This window comes from Botrytis deweyae (assembly GCF_014898535.1).
Source record: "Botrytis deweyae strain B1 chromosome Unknown BDEW_012, whole genome shotgun sequence".
Lineage (NCBI taxonomy): Eukaryota > Fungi > Ascomycota > Leotiomycetes > Helotiales > Sclerotiniaceae > Botrytis > Botrytis deweyae.
In genome coordinates, this window is record NW_024066219.1 from 821625 (window position 1) to 846819 (window position 25195).

The 25195-nt window shown below is 44.1% G+C and overlaps 11 protein-coding genes across 11 annotated transcripts; 8 read left to right on the forward strand and 3 right to left on the reverse strand.

Moving 5' to 3' along the window:
* Positions 1-143: 143 nt before the first annotated feature.
* On the forward strand, positions 144-743 carry EAE98_006074 (uncharacterized protein; the record flags this gene model as incomplete). The annotated part of the gene is made up of 1 exon (XM_038953696.1): positions 144-743. The coding sequence occupies one exon, from the start codon at positions 144-146 to the stop codon at positions 741-743; it is 600 nt and encodes a 199-aa protein (XP_038810091.1).
* Positions 744-1050: 307 nt separating this feature from the next.
* On the forward strand, positions 1051-1422 carry EAE98_006075 (uncharacterized protein; the record flags this gene model as incomplete). Its single annotated transcript, XM_038953697.1, has 1 exon — positions 1051-1422. One exon carries the CDS (start codon positions 1051-1053, stop codon positions 1420-1422), a length of 372 nt encoding a protein of 123 aa, XP_038810092.1.
* A 302-nt stretch (positions 1423-1724) lies between these two features.
* On the forward strand, positions 1725-2344 carry EAE98_006076 (uncharacterized protein; the record flags this gene model as incomplete). The annotated part of the gene is made up of 2 exons (XM_038953698.1): positions 1725-2135; positions 2192-2344. The coding sequence occupies 2 exons, from the start codon at positions 1725-1727 to the stop codon at positions 2342-2344; spliced, it is 564 nt and encodes a 187-aa protein (XP_038810093.1).
* An 895-nt stretch (positions 2345-3239) lies between these two features.
* Positions 3240-5320, forward strand: EAE98_006077 (uncharacterized protein; the record flags this gene model as incomplete). Its single annotated transcript, XM_038953699.1, has 3 exons — positions 3240-4474; positions 4929-4937; positions 5008-5320. 3 exons carry the CDS (start codon positions 3240-3242, stop codon positions 5318-5320), a joined length of 1557 nt encoding a protein of 518 aa, XP_038810094.1.
* Positions 5321-7077: 1757 nt separating this feature from the next.
* On the reverse strand, positions 7078-8208 carry EAE98_006078 (uncharacterized protein). Its single transcript, XM_038953700.1, has 3 exons — positions 7569-8208; positions 7410-7509; positions 7078-7300 (listed from the first exon to the last, which is right to left on the reverse strand). Exons 1-2 carry the CDS (start codon positions 8018-8020, stop codon positions 7494-7496), a joined length of 468 nt encoding a protein of 155 aa, XP_038810095.1. The 5' UTR covers positions 8021-8208; the 3' UTR covers positions 7078-7300; positions 7410-7493.
* A 483-nt stretch (positions 8209-8691) lies between these two features.
* Positions 8692-9392, reverse strand: EAE98_006079 (uncharacterized protein; the record flags this gene model as incomplete). Its single annotated transcript, XM_038953701.1, has 2 exons — positions 8692-9120; positions 9204-9392. 2 exons carry the CDS (start codon positions 9390-9392, stop codon positions 8692-8694), a joined length of 618 nt encoding a protein of 205 aa, XP_038810096.1.
* A 1017-nt stretch (positions 9393-10409) lies between these two features.
* EAE98_006080 (uncharacterized protein) lies at positions 10410-11280 on the forward strand (the record flags this gene model as incomplete). The annotated part of the gene is made up of 2 exons (XM_038953702.1): positions 10410-11131; positions 11274-11280. The coding sequence occupies 2 exons, from the start codon at positions 10410-10412 to the stop codon at positions 11278-11280; spliced, it is 729 nt and encodes a 242-aa protein (XP_038810097.1).
* A 1441-nt stretch (positions 11281-12721) lies between these two features.
* EAE98_006081 (uncharacterized protein) lies at positions 12722-16258 on the forward strand. The gene is made up of 2 exons (XM_038953703.1): positions 12722-13588; positions 13792-16258. The coding sequence occupies exons 1-2, from the start codon at positions 13394-13396 to the stop codon at positions 15997-15999; spliced, it is 2403 nt and encodes an 800-aa protein (XP_038810098.1). The 5' UTR covers positions 12722-13393; the 3' UTR covers positions 16000-16258.
* Positions 16259-16999: 741 nt separating this feature from the next.
* On the reverse strand, positions 17000-17329 carry EAE98_006082 (uncharacterized protein; the record flags this gene model as incomplete). The annotated part of the gene is made up of 1 exon (XM_038953704.1): positions 17000-17329. The coding sequence occupies one exon, from the start codon at positions 17327-17329 to the stop codon at positions 17000-17002; it is 330 nt and encodes a 109-aa protein (XP_038810099.1).
* Positions 17330-17562: 233 nt separating this feature from the next.
* Positions 17563-22075, forward strand: EAE98_006083 (uncharacterized protein). The gene is made up of 3 exons (XM_038953705.1): positions 17563-21476; positions 21538-21711; positions 21771-22075. The coding sequence occupies exons 1-3, from the start codon at positions 17949-17951 to the stop codon at positions 21894-21896; spliced, it is 3828 nt and encodes a 1275-aa protein (XP_038810100.1). The 5' UTR covers positions 17563-17948; the 3' UTR covers positions 21897-22075.
* Positions 22076-22486: 411 nt separating this feature from the next.
* EAE98_006084 (uncharacterized protein) lies at positions 22487-24916 on the forward strand. The gene is made up of 6 exons (XM_038953706.1): positions 22487-22727; positions 22782-22897; positions 22954-23055; positions 23110-23287; positions 23336-24662; positions 24716-24916. The coding sequence occupies exons 1-6, from the start codon at positions 22653-22655 to the stop codon at positions 24730-24732; spliced, it is 1815 nt and encodes a 604-aa protein (XP_038810101.1). The 5' UTR covers positions 22487-22652; the 3' UTR covers positions 24733-24916.
* The last annotated feature ends 279 nt before the right edge of the window (positions 24917-25195 follow it).

Sequence of the window (25195 nt, forward strand, 5' to 3'; positions counted from 1 at the left end):
CTGTGAAACCGCTTGCATTCTGTTGATATAATGTTCACAGCTTTACACACATTTACATTTCCAAACGACCTTCACCATTATCATAACACAGGGCCAACAAATAATCACCATCACTTCACAAAATCTACGAAAGGTGTACAACCATGCCTCCAAAAGCTAACGCCTCTGAGAAGAGTGACGACGAAAAACTTCTCATTGCCGTTCTCAGTCTTTGGGATCCTCTTCCATCTGTCGACAACAATAAACTAGGCGCACTTCTTGGAATCAAGCCCGGAACTGCTGCTGTGCGCTGGCATCGATTCAAGGCAAAACTGCTCAAGGGCAGCGAGAACAATAAATCCGGAGATGATATGAAAGTTGAACGGACAACGGCGGCACTTGTCGATTCAGCTGGAGACAAAATACCTGCTGATGATGTGGATATTGGACAGGCAGCCGCGGTAATTGACAACAAAAAGAGGGGCAAGAATGGAGGACGGAAGCGAGCAGCTGTGACGGAGGGACCAAATGAGCCACCTGCTCAGCGCAAGAAAATCGATAAGTCGATCGGCAATTCTTTGAATGCGTCTACTTCGAAACCGGGATTAGGCAAAGGCAGGAAGACAAACAAAGACAAGGAACCATTGGAAGGGCTGGGTGCGGTTAAGCAGGAAAATGGCCAGTTCGAGATTGGTATGCAATGGCTGGAGACTGGGGATGGTGGGAACATGCTGGATGAGTTGTTGTCAGGACAAGAGGCTTGAGATTCTGCAGCCACACGTATTTCTTTGGCTTCTGATGCAAATGCACAGGGAGAAACACAATAAGCAATGAAATTATTCCCTTATCTCAGCACCCTTGTAACAAAATCTAGACATTGCCTTGTGTATCTATATAAATGCATGTCTACCTTTATATCACATCTCCCAAACAACCACCGCAGTTGCGAAATCCAAGCGTAAAGTCACATTCGGTCAGTAACGCCTTATTGGTAACTTCCTCTCTTCATTACAAGACTAATGTATTTGATCAGCAGTCCCGTGCCCAACAAAGAATCCAAGACCCATCACAATGTCTACCGAATCCGCCGAAGACCAAAGACTTATCGCAGCCGTATTCAAACAAATCAAGCTTGCCGAGATAATTTTAGATTACGAGCAACTAGCAAAGGACCTTGGAATCAAAGCTATGCATCCAGGAAAAGCTGCAGGCAAGCGTTGGATACGATACAAGCAAAAACATGGTCTTGTTGCGGGAAAATCGGCCAAGAACGAGGTTAGTGGTGAAATGGAGAACTGCATGAATGTTACACCGAAGGCGGGAAACGGCAAAAAGACAGGGAATGCGGCAGAAAGTACAAACGGAGAGAAGAAGGCTGCATCAAAGAAAAGAAAGGTCGTCAAGGATGAGGATGAGGAGGAGGAGGAGGATGTCTCTGATTAGGACTTTTATGCTGAGGAAAACGATAGCTCAGATTGTTAAGCAATATTGAGGAGGTTGATGGGGAGACCAGTGTCCAAGCGGGTGTTTATTGTTTCCAACTGATGACGATATCCACCTTGAGAATTTGAAGTAGGAGAATGATTCAGCTCAAGAATTTACTTCTTTGAGACTGTATGAAGTTTGCGGGGTGATAAATACTTAATTATCAGTGATCCGTTCTTATTTGTTGTTCATCAGTCCCTTCACACCACACATACATTGATGTAGATTCTCACAACACCATCGTACCTTCAGATTCAGTCATGTCTAGCGACGCAGAAAAGAAGTTGTTAGTTTCCATTCTTAGGCAAGCCAATATTGGCCACATCGATTGGGACAGAGTTGCAAAGGATCTCAGCGTTCCCACCAAGTCAGCTGCACAAATGCGATGGCAGAGATTCAAAAAGACGTTGCCCGACTTCAACCAAGAACAAAACGGCAATGGGAATTCCTCGCCACTAGCAACACCAAGAAAAAGACAATCTCCGACGAAAAGCAAAGCTCCCAAAGGCAGCCCCTTGAAAAAGCAAAAGCGCTCGAAAGTTGACAGTGACGACGACGACGAAGAATTAGAATTCGATAACTACGATGAGAAAGAGAACAAGATTGCCCCAGAGACACCAGCACGAAGTCTCCCAGGTAGAAAAGCAAAAGCCAGGTCTCCGATCAAGGATGTGAGTACACTTCATCTGGCTATTTCTTACTATGCTTACTGATATCCCTCTTTCAGGCAGGTACGAGTGATGAGGAATATGACATCAAGATTGAGGAATCAGGTGAAAATGGGGAAACTCAAGAAACCGAGTTAACTCAGGAAACTGTTGCGAGTAGGGGGACTGCTGTTGATTCCGGATCGGACTTCGATGGAGATGTGGAAGCATGATCAGCTATGGTCCGAGAACATAGTTTGGGAAAAGGAAAGCGCGCTTTGTTCTGTTTGCAAGTTTGATTGGGCTTGGATGATGCAGTGGGCTAAATGCGTTTGTTCATGTCCCTAGCTTTTTACCGTGGGAATCGATGATTATGCGGATAAGTCAGCGGCTACCCGTGAAATGTGAGTTGTCATTTCGAGGATTGATTTTTCCTCTGGCATTATCTGTAAACCCATAACAGCTGAACAGCCTAGCTCTTCATAGCGTCTTCATGGAGTCTATGCTCATGTAGGTAAGTGATATGAATGTTGGTAATTTTGCTCCAGGCAATCGCCGTTTCCTGAACAAATGAGTCGAAAGAATTCACACTTCCCATCAAGAAAAGGAGAAATTGCGTTTAGTGATGTTGACATATACAGGACTGCCGTAGGAAATCAGGATCTTTTCCATTGGTTAACCTACTATCTGAGACAGAAATCCTGGTCAAATCCGGATAAATCCTTAGATAATCACATGATCTGATTCGTATCATAGATCATGTGATAATTTTACTCAAAATGATTCTTCTACCCTCGAGATATTTTTGCCCCAGTGCTTTCAGTCTACTACTCCTCTCTGAGGGTACAGAGAATGTGGGCTTATCACCCCATGATGTGCCTGTGGGAGTCAACAGTCTTGATTGGCTGACGGATCCTGAAACAAAAACAACTGTTGGACATTTAATGAAGCTACCTCAGCACAGCTTAGAAGAGGAGACAGATATCTTGATCTCGACTCTCTCAATGATATACGTTAAACAGTTTTGCTCCTGTATCTTGCGGCGCAAATAGCAAGACTCTACCCTACAATTACCTTTACCATCCACAAACGTTTGAAAAAATAAGCCAACCACTTGGTAGGGCAAACATGACTACGTTATTCAACGATCTACACTTCGTATCAGCGAAACAGAATGAACCTTCCATTGAAATCACGTCTTTTCATCAATTTTCCATTCTTCCCAAAGAAATCCGTCTACGTATTTGGCTACTCGCACTTCAACCACGACCCCGCTTCATCTCAATTCACATCCATCTCACAACTCTTGATCAGACTGAAATCCAGCACATTCAGTCTCAAATGTACACTACTCGCAATTCCATGGGCAATATCATAAGCGGTAGCTACTATGAACTCGCAATCAATGAGTCCGCCGCGAATCAGATGGGCAACACAATCTTCTCGACCTCCAAAGAATCAAGATGGGTGGCGCTAGACTACTTCTGTCTTCGTCTACCACTCGCAAACAACCGCCATATCCGAGTTAACCCTGATCACGATGTTCTGTTTTTCCACCCTGGTCATGACATCCGTGATATCAACATGCTTGCTGCTATCCTCCATGATATCAAAGCATACGATCCAAGAGACCAAGGCATCAAGCACTTAGCTATACTTGGAGATACTCTGTTTCCAGACAAACAGCCCTTTACGGGAGAGGTTGGAAGCTGCGGGTCGAATAGGCCTATTGATAGTACGAGCGCTGGAGGTGCAGGAAAGATTGCCTTGAGCCATTCCATAGCCCAAGCATCTCTCACTGACATCCTCGGCACAAAACTTCGAACGTTGTGGTGTGTTCAAAAGATGTACACTCGAACGCGGGTTTACGGTCCAGGAATATTCGATCGTCCAGTAGGAATGCCCCAGTGGATGGAGACTTTACCGATGCTGCCTCCCTTGAGTAGATTGGGCATATCATATCTCAACTTCGAGTGGATCGAGAATGATCCCAGACCTATAGAACCGGACATTAGTAACATGCCATTTTTTAAGGATCCGCGACGATACCTGCATAGTTGGAAGGCAATCGAGGAATCCCTAGGTGTGAGACATGTCACACCTTTTCGTGTCTTTGCTTGCGTGTTTTCCGAGTTAGCTCCGGCGGGAATTACGGGACATATGACCCAATCTACAGGGGTAGAGCTCAGAGTACGCCAATTAGTCGAATCCAATCAACAGATGGAAAAGGACGAGTGGGAGAGAGCCATCAATTACTGGGTTAACTTGATGCGGCCACTCAGCGAGAGCGCATTTGATGAATCATGGTTTCGAGAGCGAAATGTGATGGTACACCGGGATGATATGACGGCGATTGGCATGTGGTTATTTCCAGCGGAGGCGTTTGGGCGAGTGCATGATCACAATTTCGCTGAAGTGTATCATTCGTGCAAGATGCGTGCCAATTCTTCGGTCACCCCTGGGCTTGCGTTGTTCGATCTCTCTTCCCTACCCGCATAGATCTACAACAATTTGAGAATATCTACTGTGGAAATGAATACTCATTACAATGCGATCAACGCTCATGTTATATCGAGCGCAACATGAATCAACGGTACCTAAACCTTTATTGAATAGTACATCCAAAAGACAGTAGATCCCATTTTGGATATCCGCCAAACTTTGGGCAAACTGAGCATCTATATCTCTCTAAATGATGGATCACATGTGTTGGATGATATATCACGAGCTCAAGTAAAGTTTGAAAAAGATCGACTGAAGAATTCTTAATTGGTATAAGAGATAATTGTTGAGTTTCATTTGTTTGGCCACCGACAGTGCCTGCGCGTTAGTCTCTCCAGTTGAAGTCAAAAAATATAACTTCTCTTTTCCAGTCTCTCCTAACACGTCTACCTAGAAACGAGGACAAATACTACAAATGGCTCGGCACCGCGACGTGCAATTGCATCGCAGTCGATATAAGAGCTCTTAGCCTTTATACTGACACTGAGCCACTGCAACATACTATTGCGTTCAGCGATGGCAATTTTCAAAAGATACTTGGCGTAATTAACAAGAAAAGATGTGTCGGAACCGATAACGTATTCGGTGATGGAGACATCGGAACCGTAATGTTCTGGTTACCGGCTGTTTCTGATGTTTTAGAGGCTGTGGAATATCTATGGAGTGATGCGGCGGCAGTTCTTACGGCTGCGGAGTCTTTTGCTTAGGTCTAGGAGTTTGAAATATGGCTTAGGGATTGTCTCGGGATGATTTGGTTTCGTTGTTCATTTTCCTTTTTGTGGAAGCATGATTGAATTTGACTCTACCGTTTGGTGGCTTTTGAAGACATTGATTTATACACGACACTTTCTTTATAACTATAATTCACATTTTTTGAATGCTTCGCTGAGACATTGTGTTGCTGTCATTGAGCCGCCGAAGTGAAGGATTAGGGGGCCGATTAGCAAACTCGTTGGCCAATAGTAATCCCGGAATATGCCCCCCGAAAGGTACTTGTAGAATCTCGAGCATGAAGATCTCGGTGCATATTGTTTAATGACATTTTGACCTTCTACTGGTACAGTACTACAAAGAGAGAGGAGAATTTTCACTGATAGAAACAGCAAATTTTGAGCTACAACCTTGCAATGAGCATCGGTCTCCCTTGGAGGGACTTAGAAAAAAGAACTGTTCCCTTCCCCAGGAATGATGTAAATCGCTTGCACAAGGGATCGGAGCGAGAACCCAAACAAAAGTACCCTTATCGCGTAGCATGAGCTGAGCCAAGCTAGAGATAGGTCTCCTATCATACACCCTTCGAGTAATTATATTCGAGGTAAAATTTGCTAAAGCTGCAAGACACACAAGGAAGAGAGATTACTGTAGGAAGCGATATGCTCAAACAGAATGTGAACGAACGATCTTCCAAATTAAAGTAATCTATTACATTTGGTCTTCATGAATATCTTTCTCGCTAGAGGACTGGTGATCTACACATGGCCCTCTCTGACTAGGTGTTCAAAGCCGAACAACTCAAGGAAAAACCCAGTAAATTCCTGTTCATAACGCATCAGAGACTCCGATCAGGACTACTTCATATTGCAAAAGCGTAAGATAAGTGGCTACAATTATCTGTAGGTAGAATGGTCAACAATTCAGACTTTTTTGGGTGGAGGGTAGAATTCCAACATCTCAGTGAGGCATTGAAACATTTTGCAATACTGAACTTTATTTCATTTGTGGACTCTTTGCCACGGCTACTAGATACAGCCAGCAACTACTTATATAGACACGGGGCTTTGTATGGCTGAATGAGATGTTGAGTTGAAGTTATGGTATATTACCCCGGATTACGTGCATCATCACTCTCCTACTTTCCACTCTTTTGTCTGTAGAAAACCTACATGACATCTAATTTTAACTCCTTTTTTGCAAGTTAAATATAGCATTGAAAGATGTGTGGCCTCGTTTGTGGAATTTAGCGAGTATGCTAGAATTTTGGCGTGGAATTTCCATGACGTTGGACGAGATAGCCTCCAGTACGGAGTCCCAATTGTATGTGCGACTATCTTGGTAGCATTGTATATTTCCAGTATACTTTATAGGTGTTCTCCTTTGGGGGCAGAGTTCTTTGCCTAGGAAAAATGAGAAATTCTGGCTTCAGATACAATTACAAATTTGATCTTTTCCATTGTTCGAACAATCATGCAGCATACGTTTGCTCAAAAATCTGGCAATTTGACAACGGCGATGGTAGAATTTGCAATTCCGATCTTGTCATCTACTTCTAAATAGTTACTTACAGCAAGAATCGCTCCAGTTGAATTCACCGAGCATCTTATCTCTCTTGTAATCAATCCTCCGGTCGATTCACTCCGGATCTCCCCCTGAAGTCGCGAAGGAATAGCACCAACGACGTCACACAGTCATAGAATCCTAAAAACTACATCATCACACATGGTCACTTCATATAAATTCAAGCAAGCTTGGAAAAGTCATTCAGGCATTAAATTTCCCACTTTAGATAATGGGTATATAATACGTGTGGAACATGTCAAAACCCGATCCCAATCTCCCAATCTCCCATTCTCCATGCACTCAAAAACTCCTTCGAAACATCAGAATCCGGTCCTAACCTCCCATGTCCCACTCCGAAGAATCCAAAGATCCTATTCCCAGCAACAAAATATCGAAAAGCCAATTAGTTCCTACGAAGAACTTGTTAGCAGCAGTTTCTAACAAGTTGCGTCCTCATGGAAGACTTTTCAGATGATGAAAAGATCAAATGTTCGAAGATAACGAAAGGTCGGTTCATACAGTAAGCTGCGACTACATCAAGCTGCAATGGGGACGGACGACATTATTAACCGTTTCTGCAACAAATACTCATGTAAGAGATGTTTATCCACCAGTATCCCTTGTACTAACGTCAGAACAGGAGGGGTTGAGGAAATAATAAAGGTGGTGTGAACTTACAATAGTGCCAATTCAAGATCACCATGGATCTTCGCTTTCAGCGTGATCTCTACCTCGAGATTCAAATCCAACCGTAATCTAAGTGTATCTTCTTTGTCGTCTCCCTTCTTTTCACCACCACCACCCAAGACACCGCCAGCAACGTTACCAAGGGTATTTCCAACTTGGCCGGCAGCCCCTCCGACGGTGTCACCAACTTGATTCAAAGGAACCATATCACTGACACCACCGAGTGGTCCGCCTCCGCCTCCACCACCTTGTTGCTTTTGCTTTTGCTTTGCCGGTCGACGTGGGGGTGGTGCTTCTTCTTCTGATTCTTCGTCGGAGGTATAATCATCGGAATCGGTTTCCGATTCGGATTCAGGCTCTGGCTGTCTCTTTTTGGGAGGAGCCTTTTTTCCTTTTGTGGCAGTCTTGGTGGCAGCAGCCTTTGGCTTGGCTTGACTAGCCATTGTCGAAGTAGAGCTCTGCGAGAGACCTCCGAATGAAAGGGTGTTGAAAATTAAAAACGGGGGTTGGATTATCCTAAAAGGATATGAAGAAAATGGAAAGATGTTTGTTTGAATGAGGAGAATGAGGATATGATTGACTCGAACCTGTGTTCTTTAAAAGAAAGACTGAGTGGATTTCTCGAGAATCGAACCTGCTTGCGCTGATTCCACGTCATCATCCCATTTGATGCAGACCCCCTTGCCGGCCAAAGCCGTTTTCTTGTTTTTCGGGGTAATAGCTTGTAGCTAATTTCTCCAGGTCCTTCTTTGGCAAGTTTTCACCAACCATGCAGTGTCAAAGTTGGCAAATTGCGAAACAGTTGTTCTGTGGCTGGGAAGAATATATTGATCCTAGTGGGTCAGATACAAGCATTTACAGGCATTACCTCGCGCGATTTTTCCCCATGTTCGATTGAAAGAGGCAGGATTTCGTCATATTGCATGTGAATTGATTATTTTTGAATTGTTGTACAGGATTGATCCTTCAAGAGTTTGAATTTGTCGAGTCTCGTGCGTGTTTGTAACGTGAGTATTTTGGTCTAGGCTTGACAGTGCAGCGTGAATGGGAAGACTTCGGATGGGTATCATGAGATTTTCATTTTGTGTTATGTGATTTTCCAGTGATGAGATTATTAACCGCCCTCCTTTTTCCTGTCGGCTGGTACTAGCTGACTATTCCATCCACACATCATCCGCCGGAGCAAACAGACTTCCTGGATTTTCTTTCCTGTGGGAAGACCAGAGAAATCCCCATTTCTATCAAAATATATTTGCCATATTCCAGGCTCAACTTCCACTGCAACAAATCCTTCATCTTCTTCCAGCGTCAAATTTACTTCATCCTCTGACCATTCCCATGGGTGTGCTAAGTTGCCCACTGTATCTGCTCGCCCACCATATCGCACCTCTAAAGTATTTGAGTCGACAAATATCCAATTTAGCATCGGAGGATTATCTTGAATCGTCGATACCAAGCCATGTTCTTCGGTGCCTGGATACATGAAATAGTAACCACAAAATCGATGTCCTTCTTTCGGCGCATCGGGGTGGTTTAGATACATCTACAGATCGTTCGAAATCAGTATCTTTCTTCAATATTCACCATGATATTGATGTTAGCACATAGAAACTCGTGGTAACATACCCTATTATCGCGTAGAACGACCTGTGCTTCTTTTTCATGAGCAGCCTTGCCATCCAGAGCAAAATTCGCCGTCATGAAAAACTTTGCTTTGTGCTTCTGAGCCAGATCCTCCTTCTTCTGAACATCTAATGCTTCAGCGGTACCGATCACCGTCGGTATGGCATTTACTAACATCAAAAACAATGCCATCTCGTGATTTTCATCTGACTTGTTGTCCTCAAGGTTGAACGTTATCGTAAAATTGTATTATCGTGGTATTGTATGTATGGTAGGTCTTGTGGAAGTGGAAGTGGATACTGGAACAGTGTATAATTAATTGAATTCAGTGTTAGAAAGGTGCTGTGGGGACGGAAGATGTCGATTTGGTTGCTCACCAGCCACAACTTATCTCTTCAAACCCCATGTCTAATGCTGAATTAGCCCCTCACTACTTCAATTGAAAATGATATCATGCGGATGTAATCATGAAACCCGAAAACATTACTTGTGCTAGCCTCGTGGAGGTAGCTTTTTTGACATTTTGAAGAACAAGGTATTAGTGGCCGGTGGCTTACTTCTTGTAAAGGCTGTACAGCTACTGAGAGTGTGTAAGTTTTCACACCCAAAATACCCTGAAAAGTTTTAGGAGACAACAGGAAACATTGAATTATTTACTATTGTTCTTGTTCGAGTACTCTTTAGCCTTGATTTTTCAGAAATATGCGCCTCTAGACTCGGAGATTCGAATTGGTGGACGGATGGACTCGACCTTTTTGGTACAAGTAGCAGCCCTGTAGCTTTTAATGACCCACACGCATACGTTGGTTTGTCAAAATCCACAATTATCACCAAAATCCTTGCGATAAATCATCTAATCCAAGATTCTTGACCTCCATTATGTCCAAAAACGCAATAACCCCCTGTATCTTACACCTGTTACAAGGATAAAAATGAAGGCAGCGGTTATGTCATAGTTGAGTTGTTTGAAAGCTTGCTCCATAGAATTTGGCATGAATTTCCAAGTTTACATTTTTTGGCTTTCATATAAGACAAAACTACAACGGTGCTAAGTGAGATTCCTCCCCGTATCTAATTTTGAAAGAATTTCTTGAGTCTATATCTTTGACTCTTAGCTATATACCCTTTTCCTCACGTACACGGGGTTTCCTCATCTTCTAAATCCTTCACTGCACCACCTAAGCACATATCACAAATCCACAAGCCAATATGCCGCCAAAGGAGAGTACACCGATTGGTGGTAAAAAGGGAGCGCCAACTCCTGATGCCACCCCTGACAGAGACAACGAAGAAAACGAGCAAGTAGAGCAAGAAGAGGAAGCTCAAGATGAGGAACAAAACGAGGATGGAGAAGAGGAACAAGATGAGGAAGAACAAGAAGGTACGGAGCAGAAGGCACAGGCATCAGTAGAAGACGACAATGAAGGAGAACAAGCTGGTAGTGATGGAGGGGCAGAAACTGGTGCCGAAGCCACTGCTGACGAGAATGAAGGCGGCGAAGAAGCTCAAGACGAAGAGCCTGAAAAGGAAGTAGAAGAGAGTGAGGATACTGCCGTTCACAACGAGCCCGAACCTGAACCTGAACCGGAAAAGAAGAAGAAGAAGCATCGCCGTCGTAAGGTCAAGGAGCCTGAGCCAGAAGAAGAGGAGGAAGAAGAGGAAGCTCCTGCACGCAAACCCCGTCGTAAGAGGAGAGATCGTCCTCAATTCCTCGAACAAGATGGCGGAAACGATTATAAACAACAGATGCAAATGATGCAACAACAACACGAACAGCAAATGCAAATGATGCAAATGCAACAGCAACAACAAGGTGGTGGTGCTGCGAAAGAGCAAGGAAAGCAACCTTTGAAGTTGAGATTAGATGTCAATCTTGAAATTGAGATTGAGTTGAAAGCCAAGATTCATGGTGATTTGACATTGGCATTATTGTACGTTCTATCCCAATTCCCATTCCCCTTCGCCCACTTCCCCTTATATATCGTAATCTTCAATCCTACTCAGTGTAAATGTTGAGAACAAGTACCTCTCAATACAATTTACGAGCTCGGTCGAGCTGATTATTTTCAACAGGTCTTGAACGCAAAAATTATCCATTCTAACATCTATCGTGTTGCTTAGTTCTGGATAGAGTGGAGAGCATGTTTGCTAGAGGCAATTGGATTTACCGTGCGTTATATGGAGAGCTTTTCACATATTTCTTTGGTGTTACTGTATCTCTTCATGATATGGGCTGCGGTGCTTTGGGTGTGGTGGGGTTCGGGATATTTGGATGATAATGAATGGCATTGTACTTTTAGATTTAATGATCAAAAATCTTGGATATGGAAGTTTCATGAGATGCTCGTATTGGTCGATATATTGATTGTCGTGATTTTATTTTCAATATCAAAAACCAAGAATTTCCACGGTCATTGTACTTTTAGATTGTTACGTTTATTGTTGAAGTGCAGAGATTATGTTGCAGAAATACCGAGAACATTATCCGACAGGAATTGAAAAATTGTTATCAGATACATAGACCAATCCATCCGAACCTTCAGTGATCTTCTAGCCTGTGTCGTAATCACAATAGCGTGTACTAGCCTAACGGCACACGTCGTTTCCACGAGTCCCTCTAAATTAGCCCTGCTGTCAAAACTACTTGAGTCATGTCTCAAAGAATCTAGGCAGTAAATTTGAAAGCAATCTCAACTTTTCTATTATCAAATTTACGAAATTGTTTTGCCGTCCATCTCTAGTCGGAAACTATCACGAGCCGTCACCTTTTCCACTCATTTCAAATACGGGGTGTAATTAGAAGCTTCTATACACCATGGCGATTTCACGCAATGAAGGAATCGCTACGGAGACTTTCTTCTTTTCACCCCGCCCTCGGCGTTAGATTCTTAGTATCTCGTGATTTTGTGGCTTGCAGATTGTGTTCCCTCCCAACATAAGCAACTTAGGTAATGAAGCAAATTAGTTGGCAGATATCCGGATTGGAAAATTGATACCGCTGGACCCTGTCGAATTTCCAACTTTTCTACTTTCATTTTGGTAACCATGGCTAATTGCTTCTTCGTATTGCCAACTTATTCCCTCTGTTTGTAGGTTGTAGCACTGCACAACGCTCAGAACGTGAACATGAGATCTTTAACGCTTTGTATCATGTTACTCAAATGCAAGAGTCCTTTGTGCATAGGAAATCTCTCCGAACTACTTGTATTCCAAAAACTTTGTCACTTTCAGCATGGTATCGGATTATTCAATAGCGTTCGAAAAACTTCATAGCACATATCTCCGATTTTATTGTCCGTCCATGTGAAACAATTAGACGATTGGCGTTGCACTAAAAGACTGGGACGACAAGTTGGTTTTTCTAGCTTGAGGTCCTCTTTTCACGTGTTGCTATTTATGAAATGTGGCTGGTGAGTGCAAGTATTGCCGCAGACTACTATCCTTGCTAGTTCCACATGAAGAAAATTGTAAGCCTACATCATGTGTCAAATCTCGATGGAACATCAAATCATCAAAGTGTCAAATATGCATTGAAATGTATCATTGCTTTGTCGAATTTGCTCCGAGACAATGAAACACTTCATGATTCCTACCTAGGTAGGTATCTTCGCTTGGTGCGCAATATGTCTCGTCCATCGGACACGTTTATACCAACGACAAATCGAAAAGGGATCAATGATTTCTAGGAAATCACAACAGGGCTTCGAACAATCCCCGTAGAATCGCTCCTTTTTGCTATTGTGGCGTGTAAGCTGAAGGATCAGGTCCAATTAGCTTCCTTATCCTACAAGGTTGCATATATATGATGCAAGTTGCTATAGCTATCCACTCTGGGGCCAAACTTCCTTGTTCTACTCTGGGGAAGCCTGTAAGCTCTTGTAAAGTTGACGCAATGATGTATTCCAATCAGAACTTGGGTCATAGTTGGTCCCAGCCTTGGTTTTCGGGACACCTTGGAGACAGTGAGATCATTCTTTGCGCATCTAATTACTAAGATGAACACAGCATTCGACTTTAGTGCCATTAACTGTTACACCACTGAAGCCTCTATATACCTGTGAAAGGTATCCGTCAAACTGTCTCCTCACTTTATTGTTCGTTATCAGTGGACGCTTTTAGTCAAGCAACGCACCTCTCGCTACGATCCAGATTCCATACAATTCACATCATCCACAACCGCAAAAATCACAGAAATGGCAGACACACAAGAAGCTCCTAAAAAAGCCTTGAAGAAGACTAACAAAACTCCTATCAAGAAGAAGCCTTCGACTCCTAAAGCAGATACCTCTTCAGTACCGAGTGAAAAGCCATCGGTTCCAAACACACCAACTGTCCCAAAAGATACCAGCGATGTAACGAAATCCGCAAAGCAGGGCTCCACCACCAAAGTAAGTTTCCTGCTCTGGCTTATATGCCTTCTTTCGCCGACCGTTATACTCCTCTTTGTTTCCGGACAAAATTCCTGGCCTTCACCTCTGGTTCCACCCAAAGGAGGACCTTATCAAAGGGATGAGAAGGAAAGCAAGAGGAAAAAAGAAAGACTGAAAGAATATTCAATTCAAGTCAGAAGGCTAACATTGAAACAACGTAGGCCAAGAAATTCGCACCTAAATTACCAGCAACACCACCAGCTGACAAAAACATACCACACCCTGAAGTGACATCTCCTTCGCCAGCGCCAAAATCCCAAAGCAAGCCAAAGATCAAGAAATTCAAAAAGCCAGTCGAAAACCCCGAGCCAGTTCCTGAGCCAGAGGAACAAGAGAAAGACGGCGAACAAGACGATAACGACCAATCTGAGAAGGAGGAGCCCCAGTCTGAGAAGCCAAAATCTAAGCCAAAGAAATTTTCAAAGGCTAAGAAATCTGAGCCTGAGCCTCAACCTGAGCAAGACGAGCCAGATCATGACGAGGAAGCAGACAACGAGCCTGAACAAGATGAAGACCACGTTGAGCCTGAGCCAAAGAAGGAGGCCCCTCGGCCAAAGAAGTTTTCAAAAACCAAGAAACCTGAACCAAAGCCAGAACCTGAAGAGCAAGATCAGGAATCTGAAGCCGAGGCTGAAGGTGAACAGGAAGAGCCAGAGAAGGTAGAACAAAAGGAGGAAGCACCTCGACCGAAGAAATTTTCAAAGACCAAAAAGTCTCAACCCAAGCCGGAACCCCAAGGTCAAAACGAAGAATCCGAGGGTGAGGCTGAACAAGAAGAACCAATCAAGGCAAATAAGAAGGAGGAACATGATGAAGGTATCGAAATGGCAGATGGTGAGGAAGACGGGGAAGATAATGAAGATGAAGCCGAAAATGAGGGCGAAGTAGATGACGATTCCGATGTTCAAGATGACGAGGAACAAGATGTCAGCGAGGAAGAAGAGGATGAAGAGGAAGGAGATGATCAAGATGAGGAAAATGAAGAAGAAGAGGAAGAGGAAAATGAATTGGCTGAAGCTATTCCCGATGTCCAACCAGATGTTATTACCTCAGCACCTCCTATCCCAGACGACTTCAAGGAAAGCATCGAGCCTCTCAAGTCAGTAACTAAGTCTGAGCCTACTAAGCAAGTTACAAAGTCTATCGAAGACGCAAAAGACTCGGTCCCTGAGCCTGCAAAGGAAGCTGCTAAACGACCAAAGAAATTCCTAAGCAAGGCTTCCAAGGCTGCCCAAAAAGCCCAAGGCCAAGTCAATGGTTTTGCGGATGACAGCTCCAAGAAAGCTCAAGACACTGTCGATACTGCACCTGGCGCTGACCAAGTTAAGGATACTGCATCCGGCGCAACCGACAAAGCCAAAGATACTGGAGACAAAGCATCTAAAGTATCCAAGGAAGGAGTTGATAAAGTCAAGGAGACTACTGAAAAAGTTCCGGACGCTGATCAAGCCACCAGTGCTGCTGATGGTGCAACTTCCAAGGCTCAAGATGCTGGATCGAAGGTAAAGGACAATGCTGAAAAGGCTACCAGTGAGGTCAAAAATGCTACACAAGGAAAAACCGATGAAGCATCCAAGCTCGGCAAAGATGCTAGTGACAAGGTCAATGGAGTTGCGAGTGACTTAAAGGACAAATCCTCGGATGCCACCGATGGTGCCCAGGGTAAAGTCAATGATACTAAGTCAAAAGTCAACGGAGTCGCCGGCGATGTCAAAGACAAAGTTGGAAATGCCAAAGATGATGCGCAAAAGAAGCTTGGCGATGCTAAAGACACCGCTGGAGAGAAGCTCGATGGCGTTAAGGGCTCAACTGATGATGTCAAGGGTGGTTTACCGTCCACAGATGATGCCCAGAAAACTTTGGGTGAAAGTAGCGAAAAAGCTAAGGGTGCATTGGGAGGAATCCCTGGCACTGATAAGGCTACCGATGCTGTGAATGGAGTCAAGGACCAAGCTGAGGGAGCAACAGACAGTGCCAAGGACTTTCAAGTTAACATTCCAAACATCAATGACATTGTCGGTAAGAGTATCTCTGTTATCAAAGACGGCTACCTCTTTGACGACCAAGGAAATGTTATTGGTCAAGCTACTTCCAACTTTTCAGGGAAGGCAATTGGTTCTTTCAAATCTAAGGAATTGGAGGCCAGAGCAACACAACAAGTTCAATCTATCGGCAACATTGAGAAGCCAAAACTCGATGGACCGACATCTGGAGATGTAGGATCTCTGGCCGGCGCATCAGGGCAAAACGCGGATGCTGCTGCTGCAAGTAGTCCAAGTGAAATTTTCTTGGATGTCAAGAGTACAAATGAGGGGATCAGTCTGCAAATCAGAATTCCTACTGCGTTTATGATGAGACCTGGTAATTAGGGTCGGCGCTATGGTTATGGTAGGGTAATATTTCGCGGAATGGACGGATCTGTCAGGCTGGATGGTAATGAGTATGGATGGATGGGTACTGGGATGGTTTGGTTTGGTTTAGTCTTTTGAAGTTTATGTTTCATTAATGGTTTCAGCACACGGAATTTACGATTCAAAAGCCAGCGTGTTATTTCAGCGTTTAACATTCATGTATATGTAGCTCTACTGTTCACTTAATCAAAAATTTGGTAATATTTGCGACTTGGTCAAATCTTCTGAGTTCATTTATAATTGTGATCTTGCTGGAAACTTGGACTCGATCTAATTTTCATCCAATGGACAAGATGACGGAAAAAATGTACGTTCTTCTCCATCCAACACGAGTTATTGTTGATGTGTCTATATTTGAAAACCCCTTTTTCCAATCTGGTCTTGAATAGCTGCATCTAGACTCTTGTAAGATCTTGGTCATTCTCGCAAGGGGAACTATGCCGGGAAATCACGAGACCATGAACACGAGCACATTGAGCACGAAATACGCGTGTATCTAATACAATGCGAGAATCAAATTGGATTAAGAAACATGGCAATCATAGTAGAGGAGGGCATATGCAAAACTCGCTCACCCAATAAATCACCCCACGACCCACCACTCAAATCCTGAATCTTCAAATTGCACTTGAATATTTATCCATTCAAAAGGAATTCAAATGATGTAACCAACCAAAATGACAAAAAATAATTTCCAGGCATAAATCCTGTTACCGAGTCTATAAAAACAAGAACATTGTCGCTTCGACCCGAAATGAAGGGGAAGGCCTAACCGAGATGTCCCCACCAATTTGCATGTGGCGAGTGCTTTGCGCGGCACGGCCCAACTAAACTTGGTCTAGTGATGTAATCTCCGCGATGTTAATATATCGCACGCGTCTGTATGGTTATCATCACGACGCACATTTTTGATAACAGGAAATATTCCTTGCAATGTGGCTAATGAAAGACGGAGCGATTAACCGTTTCGTGTCAGAACAATGGGTGGATCCAGGGGCTCGAATCCAATGGAGAAGTGGAGATACTCTATCAAACCAAGAAAAGAAAAATTGTGGCTTGATGTTGGTGGCGCCTGAATTTTGAAGGAGATGTCTCCTGCAGCTTGCCTTCCTTGTACTGTACGTACTCTATCGAGTGGGACAACGCGGTCGAAGGATTGAGCACTCGGTTCCTGGAAACGCGTTTTGGATGGCCATTCGGGGCTAGATTTCGCGGGATTGAAAAGAGTTCTATATCTTGGTTGTAAAACTGGGGGGGGAGCTTTGAACTTCTTAACTATTGCATGCATCATTAGTTTGATGTCATGTCGATTTCAGGAGAGACCCATGGTTACGAATTTATGATCTTTTCAGGGTTGCTTTTGGCCATACCAAAAATAAAGCTTGTAACCACTCTTTTAGCAAATCTATTGTCGATCAAAGGTAGTCTACCGATTCGCGATGCATCAGGATTTTCGAGCACAATGTCGCGGGGTGGTACAAAATAAGCCGACCAATGATGAGCAAGTGATCACCTCCACTACATTGCCATGGCGAATGCCATGACGCACATTTCCAGGAAAGATGCGGCCTTCCAGCTTTGAGGAATTTCAACATGGTGTGGCTCACCATCCCAGACATTTCAATCTATCAGCTCTAAGTGGCTGACGTATAGAGCCTGGAAGCTGATACTGTGCAGCATCATAGCTCCCAAGCTGTGACGTACTTACATCATAGGCAAGCTATCCAAGCTGCTTTGCTTCCAAGTAAACCGGAAATTAGCAGTCTGATATTCCAATACAAGAAGAGCTCACGGGTTCTGTACGAAGCCTATCTTTTTTTCTGTATGACCACTACTTTTGAATAAACAGTACAATACTTTAAACACAACTATTACTACAATTTACAAAGATACCCAAACAACCGATAATGACAGACACCGAAGAATCCCCAAAGCAAACTTTGAAAACTCCCAAGAGCGCATCTAAGACACCAAAGACTCCAACCAAGACTCCTGCAAAATCACCTGCACCAAAGAGTGTTAAGAAGAACGTTCCAAAAGCTCCATCAACACCGGAGCCAGTACAAACCCGCTCAGAACCTCCCGATTCTCCAGAGAGAATGGCTCCATCAGCCATTTCAGACAATGAGGATCACCTCACTAATGGAGAGCAAGAAGAGTACGAGGAAGATGATGAAGGAACCGAGGAGAATGGTGTTGCCGAGGGAGAAGAGGAAGGAAGAGAAGAAGATGACGAGGAAGCCCCAGTAGAAGAAGAGGAAGAACTCACTGAGCGCGATCCAAATGAAGATTCCCGCAACGTTGGAGAGGCCACAGACAAGGCTTCTCAGGCTTCCCATGCTTCAGACGAGAAAGAAGTCGATGGTGTTGCCGATGGTGTCCAAGAAAAGGCCACCGAGGCAGGTGAAGATGTCAAGGATAAGGCTTCTGAGACTGGCAAAGATGCCAAGGAAACTACCGAATCCAAGGCTGGAGATGCTAAGGAGACCACCGAATCTAAAGCTGGAGATGCTAAGGAAACCACCAAGTCCAAGGCTGGAGATGTCAAGGACACTCTCGAATCCAAAGCTGGCGACGTTAAGGAAACTGCTGAGGATACTGGCAAAGAGGCCGGTGCAATTGCAGAAGATACTGAAGCTGCTGGAAAGGTTAATGAGAAGGGTGAAGTCGTTGACGACGATGGAAACGTCATTGGTAAAGTCAACGAAACCGATATTGACGCATCCAAACTCAAGGACAGCATTGTCAATGAGGAAGGAGATGTCTTGGACAAAGAAGGCCAAATCATCGGATCTGCAGACCCAATCGATGATGCCGAAGATGCTCTTGGAGAGGTTGCCGATGGTGCCAAGTCACCAGCTGACAGCGCAAAATCTGGTCTCGAAGGCGAGAAGCCAGATCTTAAAGATGCCGCCGAGGGTGCTAAAGAACAAGTTAACGATACCAAATCCAAAGCCGAAGATGCTGTCTCGAAACCAGATGCCGATCCAGTCGAAGAGCCAATCATCCCACAATCCAAACTCAAGGGTCCATTCGAGATCCAAGAGTCTGGTGAGATTCTAGATGCCGACAAAAAGGCCATTGGAAAACTCCAAGATGATGTTGATCTCAAATCTTTGGTCGGCAAGCAAGGCGTAAATGTCGATGATGAGGGAAACCTTGTTGGAGAGAATGGCACCATCATTGGAAAGGTCGATTTACTTCCAGTTGATCAACTCCCCATTCCAGAAAGCGTCAGAGAGCGAATCATGAACGTTGGTGTCGCAGAAGGCGCTAGCCAGCTCGGAAGCAAGCTTGGCTCCAAGGTCGAAGGCTCCAAAGCTGATCTTGGTTCCAAGGCTGATCTTGATTCCAAGGCTGATCTCGGATCCCAGGTCCCAGAGGGCGAAGAAGTCAAGGAGGGCGTTGAGGGCACCAAGGAAGGTGTTGAAGGCGCCGTTGAGGAAAGAAAGGAAGGTCTCGAGGGAGCAACTGACGAGGCTAAGGCAGATGTCGAAGGCGCTACAGATGAGGCCAAAGATACTGCTGAAGACGTCCAGGAGGAAGCTGAATCCGACATTCCACCTGTCTCCATTCTCGAGGGTCTCAAGGTCAACAAGTCCGGAAAGATTGTCGATAGAGATGGAAACCCAGTTGGTCAACTTGTTGAAGGTGATGCTAAGAAGCTTGCTGGCAAGAAGTGCGACAAGGAGGGAAAGATTTACAACGATACCGGTAAGGTTATTGGCCGTGCCGAACCTCTCCCAGAAGTCGAAGAGAATGGATCAGCACCATTCGAAGACTTCCCTGGTGCAATTGTTGAGAAATCTGGCAAGATCGTTTACGAGGGTCAAGTCATTGGTCAAGTTGTTGAGGGTGATGTCAAGAAGATGATTGGCAAGACTGTCGATGAGGATGGTGACATCCTTGACAAGAACGGCAACGTCATTGGAAAGGCAGAGCGTACCGAAGAAGAGCCAGAGCCAGAGCCAGAGGGACCAGATTACTCTGTCCTTTTTGACAAGAAGGTAAACAAGCTCGGAAATGTCACTGATGATTCCGGGCGTGTTGTTGGTCGCATCATTCAAGGTGCTTTGAAGAACATGATCGGTCGCCGATGTGACAAGGACGGTGCTATCTGGGGTGACAGCGGAAAGAAGATTGGTCAAGCTGAGCCAATTCCAGAAGCAGAGAAGGAAGAACTCAAAGAGCCAGCACCATTTGAGGATTTCCCAGATGCTACTGTTGAGTCCAACGGCGATGTTGTTCACAATGGTGAAGTTATTGGCAAGGTCATTGAAGGTGATGCCAAGAAACTCAAGGGCAAGAAGGTTGACGCAGACGGAGATATTTTGTCTGCCAGCGGCAACGTTCTTGGTAAGGCTGAAAGATGGGAAGCCCCTGAAGCCGAACCAGAGCCAGAAGTCGACAACTCTTCCTTGGCTGGAAAGCGTGTCAACAAAGCCGGTAACGTTGTCAACAAATCTGGAGAGATCTACGGTCGCGTTGTTGAAGGTGATATCAAGCAACTCGCTGGTAAAATGTGCGATAAGCAAGGTTTTGTCAGAAATGAGGGAGGAGATATCATTGGAAAGTGCGAGGTCGTTCCAGAGGGTGACCGTGAAGGTTTGAAGGAAGGTCCTTTCACAGACTTCGACGGTTGCACTGTCAACAAGGAAGGTAAAGTTGTTACCTCATCTGGAGAAGTCGTTGGTCGATTGGTCTCTGGCGATGCCAACGTTCTCTTCGGTCGTGCTGTTGATGATGATGGCGAGATTGTTGACAAGAACGGTAACGTCCTTGGTAGAGCTGAGAGATGGAAAGAGGAGGAAGTCCAGAAGGATGTCAGCCCAATGGCTGGTCGCAAAGTTAACAAAGAGGGTAATGTTGTTGACGAGAATGGTGATATCATTGGTAAATTGACAACTGGTGATCTCAAGCTCTGTGCGGGCAAGAAGATTGATGACGACGGAGATGTTGTCGATCAAAAGGGTAACTCACTCGGACACGTGACTCTTCTCGAGGATATCGTTGAAGATGAACCCGAGCCAGAGCCAGAGGTAGAGCCAGAACCAGAGGTAGAAGAGCCTGAAGCTGAGCCAGAGGAGACTGAGGAAGAGAAGAAGAAGAGAGAGGAAGCTGCACTCGATGAAAAGATCTGTGGTCAGATGATCTACTGCGTCGAAGATGCCCTTGGCAAGATCAAGCCAGTTCTGAAACAGATCATTTCACACATCGACAAAGCCGAGCGTACACCAAAAGACGAGCTTGATGAAGAAGACCTTGTCAACAAGGTCAAGCCATTGATCGAAGAAGGTGGTCGTATCCTTTCTGAGGCTAATGCCTCCATCCGTGCTCTTGACCCTGGTGGAAGACTTGCTTCTCAAGCCAAGGCTAAGACAGCAGCTCATGAAGCCACTCCAGCAGAGTATCATCTCGCTGATTGTCTCAAAGAGGTATGTTTTGTCCATGTCTGATACGGTGATGACATGAACATTTACTAATCATCATTTATAGCTTACCGGCACTGTCAGTGAGACCATCGAGAATGCCAAGAGAAAGATTGAAGGCATGCCACACGCCAAGAAAGAAATCAACCCTCTATGGAACCTTCTTTCAGAGCCACTTGCTCAAATTCTCGCCGCTGTTGGCTTGCTTTTGAGTGGTGTTCTCGGATTAGTTGGTAAATTGGTAAGACATCACGTGAACTCATTACCCCTTTCCTAAACAAATGCTAACAACTTTTACAGCTCAACGGACTTGGTCTTGGTGGCTTGCTTGACAACCTTCTCGGAGGTCTTGGTCTTAAGGGACTGTTGAACGGCCTTGGACTTGGAATGGTGGTTGATTCCATCACTGGCAAGAAGAAGAAATAAATGATTTGACGAATTTTACGAGCGGTTTGCTTTACAAATTACTCCAAAATGTACATGTATTTTATAGCGGTCTTGGATGTTGGGAATATCGGTCTGTAATTTCTTTTATCCTTAATGTTTAGCGGACTTTTTTGGTTCTTCCTGTATTTTAGCAAAAATTTACAATGATGTTCACAACATTTGAGATGATTGAGATGGATTTGTTATGAGATTTCTTCGACCCATGTTAAGGTTACCAATAATGAATTTGAGATCTCAGTATCCCGATTTCAAATCTGAGATGAGATTTTGACAACTCTTAAACAATTTGGTTGACTTGCAACTTATCTCGCCTTCGTCTTTTTCATGTTCGCCAAGATTGTCAAATCACGTGCATTGCCAATAACATCGCCTTCCTTTGTTGTCCATACCTTCTCTTGAATCCCGCGTCTATTTGTGAAAACCCCATGTCCGTCAAAATGAGGACAGCGATATTCCTTGTGTGTCGAGCTGAAATGACGTACATGGCGGTAAGGATTGATAAACTTTATATATGAGATCATCCATGAAGAAATGCATGTGAATGTGAAAGCTTAAAACCCTGAATTGGTGGTTTGCGGTTTCCATGATTTCTAGTGGCTTTCTCACACTAACGACCTCACATCCATCTATGAAGCAAGATGATCATATCCATATTAATACTTGAAGCCCCATACTGTCGTGGCTGATCGTTTTCTTCATGAAATTTTATTAGTAATTCACTCGTACGACTTTACAATGAAGCGAACATTGCTCCTATGTTTTATCCATGGGTTCAAGGGTAATGGAGAGACCTTTTATACGTTCCCTCAGGTAAGCCAATAATGAAATCCGTAGTTTGAAAGAAGGTATTGACCCTCGAGATAGAACCTTCAGAAAAGTGTAGCAGATAAGCTACCAGATGATGATGTTGAACTTCTGATATATCCAAAATACGAGACGAGAGGTGACCTGCTGGACAGTACAGATCGATTTCTTGAATGGTATGTGGCAATAACCATAGCTTTTGGATTATTTTCTAATCAAATTGACTTCATAGGCTGAAAGCAAAGGTTATGGAAGTTCGGAAAGAGAAGACTGAAGCTCCATGGCCACCAAATGACAGATCTGTGGGAGTTATCTTGGTTGCACATTCAATGGGGTAAAAGCCAGCTCTATCATCATATTTTTGCAGTTATACTGACAATATATTCAGAGGGTTTGTAGCATCTGATGCACTATTCTCAATTCTTAATGATCATCATGATAAAGAGGATGAGGACTCCAATCATGTCATATTTCCTCTTATCCAAGGAATTCTTGCTTTTGATACCCCTTACAATGGTCTCGCTCGTTCCATGTTTGTCTATGGTGCTTTCTCACAATATAATAAAGTAAGAGCTAAACCCTCCCTGGTTTGATGAGTACTGACTTCGATGCAGGTTAGCAACATCTGGAATGTAATGTCAGCGGCATCAGCTGGCCTTATTAGTGCTAGATCCTTAGGGACCATGACTGCGAAACAAGCTGCCAGACAAGCAGGAAGCTCTTTGACAGCTACAACTAGGACTGCAAGTCCAGGATGGAAGATCTGGGAAGGAATTGCAGTCAAATCCGGTGTCGTAGGAGCAATTGCTGCTGGTGGTGTGGCGGCATATAGAAATCGCGAGACTATTATCTCAGGCGTCAAGAATTTGAACAAAAACTCTCTCAAGGATGGAGCGGAGCAAGGTTACGATGCATTGGGACAGGGGCTCGCATACATCAATCGAGATAGCGTCGGTCAATCTTTCGCATGGTTGTCAAGCCACCTGAAGTTTGTAGGTGCTTTGATGAGACAAAAAGAGATGGTCCAAAGACTTGAAAGACTGTCCAAGATTGAAGGAGTTGGAATTCGAAATTTCTATACTTCATTGGGAGAAAACGGATACTGGACAGGTGGATATTTCGTTCCGGAGAGAACTTTCTCTGCAATACCTGCATCAGGACAAAAGTCTCACGATCTTTTCATTCGAACTGTTAATGGGGCAGTCGAGGATGAAGTTCAAGCTCATATGAGTATGTTCAAGCCACAGACCAACGATAACTATGATGCAATGTCGGAACAGGCAAGAGATCTAGTTGTTGAATGGTTCCAGGCCGACAACAAACTCGTGGATATTCCACCACCACCAGAACCTTCTCCAGATACTGCACCGGCGAAAGATGCTACAGATGTGCAGAAAGAAGATGTTGAGACGGCAACGGCTACAGACACCGAATCGATTCCTAATTTAGACATGGACGGAGTCGATGACTCGCCTCTTGATATTGTGGCCGCGGCTGCAGCGATTCCACTGCCAGATATCCAAGAAAATAACCTCGATACAAAGCAGCGAGAATCATACCTTCAAAGTCTTTACCGGATTTCTCAAAGAGCAGGATCCGGTGTATCTGGATACGCATCTGCTGCTGGATCTGGCCTCACTGGCGCAGCTTCAACAGGCTTAAAGGCTGGAGCAGCTATTCCCACTTATGCATCCAAAGGAGTTAGCTCTTTCTGGAGCTCAAATAAGGCCAAGAAGGCAGATACTGATGGGCCCCTGGAGAAGGAAGAACCAAGTGAATCTGTAACCATTGATGCCGATGATGATGTGAGAACAGAAAATAAGAAGGGATCTGTATGGTCATTTGGTTCGTTGTTTTCCTCGAAGAAGAAAGGGGAAGAGGTTGAGGAGGCTGTTGAGAATAATGATGGTAGAATGGATGAGTCGAAAGTCGATAATCATAGTGAGTTCAGTCGATTAATTGCGACATGGTCAATAATCCCCTAACTTTTTTAGGGACTCAACTGAAGTGATTTATTTTGGTTTCTCAGTGTTTGGAACTACGAGTATACGATTATGTAGCGTTGTTTTCTTGTAATGAAATTTTATAATTATGGCAAATAATCATTAGTTACATTAAGCCCATTTGAAAAGGGGGACTCTGGGCTGTGACATTGGCCCTCCAATCATTACGTCAGTGAATATCAGGTAGGTAGCTTTGCTTTCTTATTATTGTTATGTTGGTATACACCACAGCATCACTCAAAATGATCAATCATGCATGTAAACTCAGTACTTCGAACGGTCGATGCGCAAGAATCAGATGTGCAACAGAACAATTTACCAAACTAAATGAATGAAATTCTCTATTTCAACGGTGAATATCCAAAAACCAGACATGCAACGGAATTTCTCATCTGCTTCATGCATGTATTCATCCTCCTCCTTTGGGGGTTTGACTATATAAATATATACCTGAAACGCTCTCAACGACGA

Coding starts and splice junctions, on each gene's coding strand:
- EAE98_006078 (XM_038953700.1), bottom strand. CDS start 8,020: ATGGCTAGTCAAGCCAAGCCAAAGGCTGCTGCCACCAAGACTGCCACA.
- EAE98_006081 (XM_038953703.1), top strand. CDS start 13,394: ATGGCAGACACACAAGAAGCTCCTAAAAAAGCCTTGAAGAAGACTAAC. Junction 13,589..13,791: donor AGCAGGGCTCCACCACCAAA/GTAAGTTTCCTG, acceptor GAAACAACGTAG/GCCAAGAAATTCGCACCTAA.
- EAE98_006083 (XM_038953705.1), top strand. CDS start 17,949: ATGACAGACACCGAAGAATCCCCAAAGCAAACTTTGAAAACTCCCAAG. Junction 21,477..21,537: donor TCGCTGATTGTCTCAAAGAG/GTATGTTTTGTC, acceptor CATCATTTATAG/CTTACCGGCACTGTCAGTGA. Junction 21,712..21,770: donor TCGGATTAGTTGGTAAATTG/GTAAGACATCAC, acceptor CAACTTTTACAG/CTCAACGGACTTGGTCTTGG.
- EAE98_006084 (XM_038953706.1), top strand. CDS start 22,653: ATGAAGCGAACATTGCTCCTATGTTTTATCCATGGGTTCAAGGGTAAT. Junction 22,728..22,781: donor CCTTTTATACGTTCCCTCAG/GTAAGCCAATAA, acceptor CCCTCGAGATAG/AACCTTCAGAAAAGTGTAGC. Junction 23,288..23,335: donor CTTTCTCACAATATAATAAA/GTAAGAGCTAAA, acceptor ACTTCGATGCAG/GTTAGCAACATCTGGAATGT.